The sequence below is a fragment of the Helianthus annuus genome, chromosome 14, assembly GCF_002127325.2.
Source record: "Helianthus annuus cultivar XRQ/B chromosome 14, HanXRQr2.0-SUNRISE, whole genome shotgun sequence".
NCBI lineage: Eukaryota > Viridiplantae > Streptophyta > Magnoliopsida > Asterales > Asteraceae > Helianthus > Helianthus annuus.
This window is the reverse complement of record NC_035446.2, coordinates 163,427,032-163,438,487: the sequence shown is the minus strand read 5'-3', so window position 1 is coordinate 163,438,487 and position 11,456 is coordinate 163,427,032. Positions and strand designations below refer to the sequence as shown.

Here is an 11,456-nt window from a genome sequence, read left to right as displayed (position 1 = left end):
TCAAGAAAAAAATGAAGAATAAGATGTTTGGGTCGGATTATTTCAATATATGAAATTATATTTATTAAAAATAAAAACACTTTAATTATATTAAAAATTAAAAAATTAAGTTACAATTCATGTCATCACTCAAAGTTAGCATCAAATAAAAGAGAAAAAAGAAACAAAAATACACATCACCATGGTTACTTATAAAATGGATGAAAAAACCCTTAATTTTAATGAAAAATGAATGATGAGTGACCAGATTGGAATACTTTTGAAACTTGAGTGATCTAATTGAAACACTTTTAAAACTTGGTTACTATTCTACAAAGTTACCCCTTAAAAAATGGAAGGATATTTTAGTCGTTATATTGATAAAATTAACTATTTTTGGTGTTAGTACCCAAATGTATTACAAAATTTAAACCATAAAACCTAAACCTGTTAAAAAAATAAGTTAGTACCTAAAGATGAAACTAGCTATAAACCATAGGGTCCATCTGTGTAATTAACTCTAAATTTTATTCGAACGTGTCAAACATAGTTTTTATTCTTTACTATGAAAACCGAACCGATATATAAAATGACGATGTATACTTTTTCACTATTTTACTAATAGAGTGAATTCATTTTTGAATCCTTGAGTTTTAGTGGTTTTAACTACTTGAATTTAAAACCAAAAATGTTAACAATCTAAGTACCTGGTTGGTAAATCTGTAACCAATTAATTCCAAATTTGTAATGATCTTAACTACACCACCATCACTCCACCACCGATGATCCCTATTAATTTGTAGAGAGAGATAGAGAGAGCGTGCACGATGAGAGAAAGAGGATACGTACCAGATAGAGGCGCTGTTGAGAGAGAGGATGGGTTTAATTTAAATTAATATTTTTTATTTTGTATTTTATTGTGGGGTAGTTGTCTTTGAGTAAATTGTCATTTTAGTCCAAAAAGTTTTTTTTTCTCCTCTGGGTCCCTGACTTTTTCATTTTCTTGTCATTTTGATCAGATTGTTTAAGTAAGTCTAAAAACCAGGTTATAATCAGGGGTATTTTTGGCATTAAATTATTATGAGGTTATAAATTATGTTGTAAACTACACCTAGTTATCACTACACAATAGTTATGGCAAAAATATCCCTGGTTATAACCAGATTTTTAGACTGAGTTAGGCAATGTGATCAAAATGACAAGAAAATAGAAAAGTTAAGGACCCAAAGAAGAAAAAAAACTATGTAAACTAAAATGACAATTTAGACCAAAACTCAGGGAGTAAAATGGCAATTTTCTTCTTAAACTTGGTTGTCTCATTTACACACCTAACGTGAATGAATTTTAAACTATCATAGGTTCCTCTTCTATACAATATTCCCTATTTTTAACCCTTATAACTTTATTACATTCCCACAAGGCCACAATAATCCCCATTTTTTTTGAAAAACAGAGTTTATTAAAACACACCTACGACACAAACGAGGAAAAGGCAAAACAACAATAACCCCCATTTACCTTTGTTGCCTCCAACACATAAAAGTGTGAACATCACTAAAAGTGACTACACAAAAACACTCTAATATCATTACTCGATTAATAATAATATTATCAATTAACTTTAACACTAACGTAAAGGCTCTTATTGAATAATTCGCAAAAATAAACAATGAAGGTGGCCGGTGGCGTAAATAACAGGCCCTAGGCGTGTTGACATTAGGTAAAAACTTAACCGGCTCAAACAGCTCACATTGTTCAGCACCAAACTGAGCCTATTTGGGTGGTCTATTCGCTAAAATCTCGATTCATATCACAGCTAAAGGAAACTAAAGGATGCAGCATTCTGTTTGCTTTAATAATCATTTCATGATTCCACGTTGGCTAGAAATCGTTTTCTTATTGATCTAGATTTCTTTTGACATAGGATTTATTGACCGAACACTGTGAGAATCACATGGACGCCTTTACGTGTGTTACATGTGATTATTACGACGATTACATGACTGCATAATCTACGTTCTCTCTCTAACATTATATCTAGAACTAAGTACAATGTATAAGCAAAAGGATCATGTTTTATGGAAAAAAAAATGTTTTTCAACTTTCACATGGTCACAGAAATCACTCACAAGGGCAAAGTCTACCTTCATATGCACCAGAATGAGGTGTAAAGTTAAAAAGGTCAAACTTTATAATGGGAACTTGCAAACATGTGGATCAGTTTTGTTGAATGAGACCGCACCATGGTGGGAACCTTGGACCGCACCTGTTCCAATCTCAACTTACTTCCCTGATTCTTAACTTCTCTTTTCCTGTCAAAATACAAATAATGCCTCATCAAGACATGTTTGTGGTTCATACATTTGCAGTTTATAACCACCATTGTGGCTCATGGTCCCATGATTTAAACATGTGTGCATGAGACGAAAAAGATGATTTGCCAACACCTATGCATTAGTTGCAATAAATAAGGTTCAAATTACAATATAGAAAGTAGGAGGAGTTAAATGCCATTTTAGTCCCTGTGGTTTGAGCCATTTTGCCAGTTTAGTCCAAAGGTTTGAAACGTTGCCATTTTAGTCCACTGGGTTAGCTCCGTCCATTTTTTATGTTAGCTAGAAGGGTAATTCGATCATTTTATATGTCGGATTGCTCTTCTAGTTAACAGAATTACATATAAAATGAACGAAATACCCTTGTAGTTAACATAATAAAGGGATGAAGTTAACCCAGTGGACTAAAATGGCAACGTTTAAAACTATTTGAACTAAAATGGCAACGTTTCAAACCTTTGGACTAAACTAGCAAAATGATGCAAACCATAGGGACTAAAATGACATTTAACTCAAGTAGAAACTATGAAATAGGAAAACTGACAAGGCATTTTTATTTTATTTTATTAGTAACTGATCCTTTATTTAATTTAATATCTCATGTATATCGGCAAATTTAGAAAAATGAAATCTTTTTAGATCAAAATATGTAGAAGTTTGAAGACAGTCCAAATATAAAAAAAAGAACTTGTATTCAACTGCAAGAGACAACCCTCAAGAGTGATTGAGCGGCTCAAAAGCCTGATTAATATATGGCAACCAGATTAACCAGTTTTCCCCTTGCAGGCGAAATAGTTACTATTTACTAAGATATCAAACAGGTCACTTTAGTATCGAAGAGTTGGTGATAAGAAAATTCTGTAACGAAATATTTTGTCTGTAACCGTGAGAACCCATTAGGGAAAACTCACGGACCCCACCAATACCCATCTAACAAGTGGAATCAGGTAAACCCAAACTTACATTGGGCAAGTGTCATTAGACGCAAATCGTAATAAAGATTTTTTATAACCATATACATCACAAAGGCGTAATATACAAAACTAGCAATCGAAACTGTAAAAGAACACAAAAAGGAAATTTTCTTGTATCTAAAGCCATATAACAGAAAATCTAGGACATAAATTTACCCAAAAAAGTTTAGTCTTTATTGTTAAGTAGTGTACTGCCCAAGAGGATGTTTGTAATATACTAACATTCATTCAATCTTTAAATTCTCTTGCCTTAGCTTCCCTTTGTTTTTATGAGCACAAAATAGAAAATGCGATTACAGAAAAAGAAGGATTGCAAAACAAATTGCTCATTCCTACATTCTACCATTTGGATCATTTCAATACGGCAATTGTCTCTCCTCTTTGAAATAATAATTTTTTGTTACCGGTTATATCTCACCCTTGCAAGTTTCTACCTCGTTACGTAATAAGATTCCGAGTGCAGTTTTACTACCAGGTATAGAGCATCGAGTCAAGACATTGCTAGAACAAATCATTAGCACAAAAGGTCCCCAGCTAAAGATCTATACGACACAAGAGTATGCTAAAACTTAGATAAACTAGGGGAATTGGCCTGCAATAATCCCACCTAGACCTTATTGGCTATTAATAATCCCACCTCAGAATATTCCCCCCACCAGTCCACCTTTCACCTATTTTTCCTACAATGGTCCCCCGTTAAAAAAAACTTAAAGGAGTTAAGCTTTTTTTCAAATTATAAACAGATTTTTAGGGCTTTTGATCAGAACGATGATACGAGTCCATTGATGTAAAACTTACTTCGAAATGGTGCTCCAAGTGACTTGATTTTGGTTAATTGGAAATTTAAACACCTGAATTGAAGCGCCGTTTTCATCGTTTGGAGCACCGTTTCGAGGCAAGTTTTACATCAATGGACTCGTATCGTCGTTCTAATCAAAAGCCCTAAAAAATCTGTTTGTAATTTGGAAAAAAGCTTAACTCCATTAAGGTTTTTTAACGGAGGACCATTGTAGGAAAAATAGGTGAAAGGTGGGACTGGTGGGGGGAATATTTTGAGGTGGGATTATTAATGGCCAATAAGGTCTAGATGGGATTATTACAGGCCAATTTCCCTATAAACTATGGGCACCAATTACATGTAAACTAATCGAAACTTTTGCCTTCTGAGTTCTGTCATATGTAACTTTTGAACCATTTCAAATTTCATGAGTTGCCCTAATTCTTCTAGTAGTCGTTTGCTTTTCTAAATAGTGTGTGTGGATTCTCCTTGCAGATTAAGAATCATTCAATCAAACACGCAAAAAGATCCAACAACGGTCGTGAAAGAACAAACAATTTCAGACAAATTACAAATAAAAAACGCAAGATCATAACTTTCGTTCATATGCACAAAATCATTAAAAGTCAAGGACTCCTAAAATCACACAACTCACTCATCTTATCAGTTATTCCTTACCCTTCTTTGTCTCTCTAATTGAACTTAAATTACTATAATTGTAGCAAAACCGTTCGCCTACAAATCCCGATTGTTAGATTTAAACATACACATTAATTCAAATATGTCAAGAATTCAAGGCGTATTGAACTGAAAGTTGAAACCCTAACAGCATCTGTAATTCACAACATAAAAACCATCCAAATACATTATAAAAATAAATTAAAAAAAAAAACCAGAAAACAGCTAGAAAATTCATGTAACAAAATATACCAAAACTAGTCAAATTGGAGTAGAATCATGTCGATCGTCAGTATCGTGATCATCTAGGGTTCCAAACTTCTGCTTAAATGAATCTTGCCTCTGTAACCACATCATATGCCCCTATATCCAACAACTACATATTTCAAAACAAACAAACAATCGATTGTTACGTTCGAGAGGCGTTAATTGAAATGATCACCTGTAAAGCAGCAGCCCACGCGATTAAGAACGAAGCGAACCAGAATTTCCTGTCGTTTAACAGCTTCTTCACGTCAAAATTTCGAGTTCCCATATCGAAATTATAAACCCTAAACCCCCAATCTTTCAATTCAATTTTGTTTTATAAATTTTACTAGGTTAGAACCCCGTGTATTACACGGGTTGCATAAATGTAATTTTATATAATAAATAATAATAAAAATTATATATTTTTGAAAAAAACTCATATATTACACGTGTTGAATAAAATATAATGTCGTATTGTAAAATCGAGAATTGTTATATCTAAAAATGGTGTTCTTTCTACATGTTCATGCAATGTGCGATAAATGATAGGTTTAAACCAATTATAACAGTACGTCTAACATTATTGTTAAAACTAAGTTGTCTAAAATTGACATTTAAAAAAATTGTGCGATTATAATGGTGAGGCCGGACCATTACACTGATGCGTCTAAAAACACTTGCAATTTGATAAAAGCATATGCCCAACCTAGAATACTTATTTAATTATAGCAAATGAAAAAAAATATTATTAAATACATAATAAAACCAAACGTTTATCCTTATCTAAATTTTTGTTTAAATTTATTATAGAATAACAAAAATTTAATCTTATATAATATTTTATTTAAAATTATTATTATTTAATATGAGAGATAAATAAGAAAATGAGATGAGAAAACACAAGAAAGTTATACGTGTCCAAAAAGATTTTTATTAGTATAGGAAGATTTTCAAAAATTTCACTGAATTATAACGTAGCCTTTAAACTTCTTTATGCTTATATAAAAACGATAAAGTAAAGGCTATGAGTTCTAAAATTATTTTTAAGTGTTTTTTTAAACATATAAAGAATAAATTGCGCTTTATAAGTTATGGAATTTCTAGACCACAGTCGATATGTATAAATTTCCGACCACATGAGGGTATTTTGGTCATTTTACTCTCATGTGAGGTCCATTTCGTCAGATTTAACCACAAAATACCCTCATGTGGGGTCCAATTGGTCAAATTTAACCATAAAAATTAACTGAGTTAGGGCTAAAGGACATAACTTGCAAGGGTTTGCAAACATCGAGTACGTTTTCTGTAATTATTGAAGACAAAGGATACAGTTTGCAATAAGTGACATACATAAAGGACGCTTTTTGTAAGTTACTCATAATATAAAGAGTTAAATGTCATTTTAGTCCCCGTGGTTTGGGTTATTTTGTCAGTTTAATCCAAAGGTTTTATAATACACACTGTTTACAAAGATATAACAATGTATAACTTTTTATTTCCGACTAATTTGACTTATAGATGTTGAGTTATAATAACGATATCTTTAGAATCGTTGTTATTATAAAAATTATTAAGAACCTCATGTATTGTATGCGTTAAACACATGTAATTTTATATATCAATCAATAAAAAGTTATATATTGTTATATCTTTATAAACCCTGTGTATTATAAAACCTTTAGACTAAACTGACAAAATAGCCCAAACCACAGGGACTAAAATGACATTTAACTCTTTATATTATATTAATTTATATTTAGTGTACTAATAAATATTTCAAAATACTATATTATCTCCTACACGAATAGTTTAAATTTATATTAAATTTAATTTTATAATTATCTTTTAATTAATATTAATTATAATTAAATAGAAGATAAATATGAGAAAACTAAGAAATAGATGGCTTCAATGAATGACATGTGTCCCTTTATTGGTTTCTTTTATTATATAGTATAGATTATGTTAGAGTAATTTACACAAAAGCCCTTCCTTTTTGCAGTGTTGCGTTTTAAACCTCCGCAATTTTTCAAAAGTTCGACCCAAAACATATTACAACTTAACGGGAAAAAAAAAAACATGAACCGAAAATACTTATTTTGGGTATTACTAATTTGTTCCACCAAAAGTCACTTGCCGGTACGTTAATATCGATATGTTGTGGCAAAGCTTGTCTCACCGCACGAACCGAGAAACCACTGTCCATGTCACTTTTCTGTTTCCACACGTCGTTCCTTCTTGATATCTTTTGTCGCATTAAAATTTCGTTTAGTTCTTATTTCTTTCATCTCTTCTTTTTCTTCGGTGTTGGATGGTACTCGGACCCAACAGGTCAGGTTTGGTTTTTAATCTCTAATCAGTGATTACCCTAAAGTTGATCCACACCGTGTATACTGAATTATTCTTGTACTTTTTAAGGTATCTTATTAATTTATACAATTCATGTCTTTTAAATACGGAACTTCTTGTTTTCAAGTGTATTAATTAAACAAATGAGTCCATACTTATTGAACTAATCGCTAACGTAATTCTTATAGAAACTCGAGTATTTACCACGTTTAACGACCTTTTAGGATCACTAGACATACGGTATCCTAACATTAGACTGTAATATGTATGAGTGTACTAGATTTATAGCAAATATAATACATATTTGACATTATTTTGCAAAACAAGCATTTCACATTTATATTGCCCCGCCCGTCTACCTTCTGTTTTATATGTTATCAACGATAATTTATATTAAAATTATATATAAAAAAAATATCATTTTCAAAGACCAAACTTGCCACCTTTGTTGTAAAACAACATTTGTAGTTTTTTGGTCATTTTAAGGTTTGACACAACTACACTAATACTTGTACTGCAACAAGGTGACAAGTATATGAAACTTAGCATTCAAACTGCATACAGAATCAACCACACATACTGATTAAACATAAAATTAAAATTATACCAAAATCCTTAAAATCTTTAAAAAAAATCCAGAGAACAACAACTACCCTTTGATAAACTCACAGTTTCATCTCAATAGTTTATATATGAAGAAAAAAAAAGATACGAAAACCAGAAATTATTCATGTCAAGCTGCAGAACTGTGATGCATGCCATCGTTTTCCCGAAAGGAAAGATAACGACAGATCTTCTCCCTCAAAACCGCACCAACTTGATCATCATCATCCGCATCACAAAACACAGGACGATAATCCAAATCATGACCGCCTGAAAACACGAGCGTCTCTTGAACTTCATCTTCCATATCAATAAGTATATTATGCAGTATGCAACACGCAGTAATAATCAACGGTAATCTGTTTTTATCAGGCCTCCACAATTCTCCTTTAAGGATCTTCCAGTTCTCTTTCAGCTTCACAAACGCTTCGTTCGTCACCATTTGTGTTTTAAACAACATCTCATTGAATTTCATTTCATAATCGCCAAGTTGGTCACCCTGATACGGAGTTAGCATCCATTTAAGCAACGGGAAACCCGAATTACCAACAATATACTCATGTATTTCGTTTCCTTCCGAAAGTTGTCTTTGTTTCCCGTTTAGTCTAACCCCGTCTTTGCATAATTCCAAAAATGCTGACTCCTTAAAGATATACTCATCAGTCAAACTTCCAGGCCACCCGCCGCTGATGTCACGGAACCTCAAAGTGGGGTCCACGATCGCTGATAAAACCATGGATTGGTTATTCTCTCGGTCACACCAAGCGTTGGTTGAGCATTCGACGTTTAACAAACGCATCAAAATGTGGGTGGTGCCGATTGCGCCACAACAATTCGGGAGTCCCCCAATTTTCTCGAATTTAGACTTTACGTCCTCCATCTCGAGTTCAGTTGAAGGCCAGTAGATATGAGAGTGAGTTTTTTCTACCAAGGCATCCACGAACCTTTTGGTTAGCCCAGCAACGGTGGTTTGGTGAAGGTTGAGTGAAGTTCCAACCGTTGATAAAGAATCACCGGAGCCTAACCGTCTTAGAGCAACACCAACCATGTCATATAGATTCAACTGGTTTCCGTTGAGGTCAATGTAGTTTTTGTTACTGGCCGACATTTCTTCGTTGACAAATGAAGTGATATAGTCAAATGTTTTGGTTGACATCTTGAACATGGATTCGAAACTTTGTGAATCCGTTGACTTTTTTAAGTCCCCTGAGAAGTAGCATACAAAGATCAAGATCACGATTTTTATCGCACCATGGAATGAAAAGATCTAGCAAGTTTTAACCTTGACAGATTAAGAAAAATATGCAGAAAATGGTTATGAACATAACTGTTTTTATTTTCGCATAACATAGATTTTTTTTTTTTTTTTTTTTTTTTTTTTTTTTTTTTAAGTTTAAGATTAAATATCATTCCACACGAAAAAGGGCAATTACAAAACAATGGCAGGTAGTCGGGCAACAAGTTGCGCCGCCACCCTGTAAGGAACTCACAGAACGCTGGTGTGTATTCTCGGAGAAAGTCAAAGACGCAAAAAGTATTGAGTTAAATGATCCGAGTCTAGTACTACATGTTATCAATAGCACAAGCGATCACTTAGATTCGGACATCGTTGGATTTTTTGTCCGCATATGTGTAAAGCATGGATCTTCCATATAACTCGTGATTATCAATTACCCTAACACTAAATACGGTTGATGCTAGCATTAAAGCAAGTTCTTGTCGTTTGTGTTAACGAAGAACTTTCCCTAAAATTCGGCAAGGTCATGGGTTCAAGCCAAGTAGACCGTCTCTTCGCAAAACTGGGACCCAAACCATAGCCAAGCATTGAACCCTGGTGCACTAGGATTGACCTTAATGTCCCTACTAATCCCAGAAAAGAACACATATCTACTCCAAACAGCATAATGAATTCACCCAAAATTAGTGTTAAAAGAGTCAAAGTTTGACTTTTTAGTATAAAATTTTATTGGTTTTAAGGTCAAAGTTGGTTGAACTTTGTCTTTGTAACATTTAAGCCATTAAACAACATTAAATTAAAAGCTATTTTTGGATCATAAAGCAATTATTTTGGGTGAACTTTAATACTAAAAAATATTAGGTTAGAAATTTGAAAATTTATTCAACACTAAAATGATAAACAAACCATTAATCACATAATGACATATGAATTCATGTTTAACCACAAAATGCGTAACCTGCAAGTATATTCTATGAAGCAAATCAGCAACACCGCGATTTAAGACCGGTTATCTTAACATAAAATAAATTTAAAAACATACTAAAATCTGATAAAATCAGCACAAGAAACACAAAAATCCCCTAAACACACCATATGAATCATCCTCAACAACAACAACCACATTCTACACAAATTAAAAAAAAAAAAAAAAAAACAAGAAACATTAAATGATATCCACAAAGAACAAGAGCATTACATAAAACATATGAAGATAGAAACATACCATGAAACCTTTTGGAGAAATCATGCCACCAATCGGAGGGTTGAGAGTGAATTAACGGCGGAGTAGAGAGGGTGGTAGTAGACTTCTTTTTCGATTTGGAACCTCTAGTGGGGCCCATTGGAGAATCAATTCAACAAGAACGAAAGTCAACAACCTAAGTTGATTTTTTTAAGGAAAAGTCAAACGAGGACTGTGAAGACGAAGAAGAAAGCAGGGGAAAACGGAAAGAATTTGGAGAGAACATGCAAATAAACATGAGAATCAAGAACAACAACAACATTGGATTTATATACAAGTATGAAAAGGCTGTGTGTAATTTAGATATTCTGACAATATTGCTACATATAACATATCATATATTGTAAGCCGTGATTGGTAAATTGAACATTTATTAGAAAGAGAAAAAAAAAAGTGTTGAAATGATTATTAAATTTGTATTACTTGTTATTTTGTGTAATTTAATGTAATATTTATTTACTTGTTTGGGATTCACTTCTTCCAATGTGGTTATGTTTTTATTTTTTTTTGAACGGCAAACAACTCTGTATATATGAATATATAGGGCCAGCAAGAAACTGGAGAAACAAACAACAAAACAGGAAAAAAGTTATTAGAAAAAAAGTTATATATGAAAGCATTTGAAGAATTACAATGCTGTTTTTCCTTTTCACTATAAGTATAGTTATAAAGTTTAATATATCTAACTTATAATAAAAGACTACAATTAATAATGCCACGTGTCAAATTCTCCTTCAATTTATTTTATTAATAATATTATAACTAAATATTATTAATTTTATTAATTAATATTAATATATTAATTAATATATATCCGATTATATCTAGATTATCATTCTTACGATTTATCTTTATTTATTGTATGATATTATTAATTTTATTAATTAATATTAATATATTATTTATATATAGGGTAGGGATATGGTAAAAAGTGTCTAAAATGTAAGAAGGGTAAGAAGTGTTTTAAACCATTGGATATTTGATCTAATGGTTGAGATCAATAGGGTATAAAATGTAAATTGTGTTTTAATTA

At 32.2% G+C, this 11,456-nt stretch overlaps 2 protein-coding genes across 3 annotated transcripts; both read right to left on the bottom strand.

Annotated features, from left to right (window-relative positions):
* Window positions 1–1,905: 1,905 nt before the first annotated feature.
* On the bottom strand, window positions 1,906–5,338 carry LOC110904723. Of its 2 annotated transcripts, none has more exons than XM_022150572.2 (3): window positions 5,185–5,338; window positions 4,995–5,105; window positions 1,906–2,291 (listed from the first exon to the last, which is right to left on the bottom strand). In XM_022150572.2, exons 1-2 carry the CDS (start codon window positions 5,275–5,277, stop codon window positions 5,004–5,006), a joined length of 195 nt encoding a protein of 64 aa, XP_022006264.1. In that variant the 5' UTR covers window positions 5,278–5,338; the 3' UTR covers window positions 1,906–2,291; window positions 4,995–5,003. The 2 variants fall into 2 exon arrangements, with proteins under 2 accessions (XP_022006264.1, XP_022006265.1); XM_022150573.2 differs by lacking the exon at window positions 1,906–2,291 and adding an exon at window positions 4,631–4,896.
* A 2,624-nt stretch (window positions 5,339–7,962) lies between these two features.
* On the bottom strand, window positions 7,963–10,663 carry LOC110906209 (protein ALP1-like). The gene is made up of 2 exons (XM_022151429.2): window positions 10,406–10,663; window positions 7,963–9,149 (listed from the first exon to the last, which is right to left on the bottom strand). Exons 1-2 carry the CDS (start codon window positions 10,521–10,523, stop codon window positions 8,074–8,076), a joined length of 1,194 nt encoding a protein of 397 aa, XP_022007121.1. The 5' UTR covers window positions 10,524–10,663; the 3' UTR covers window positions 7,963–8,073.
* Window positions 10,664–11,456: the final 793 nt, after the last annotated feature.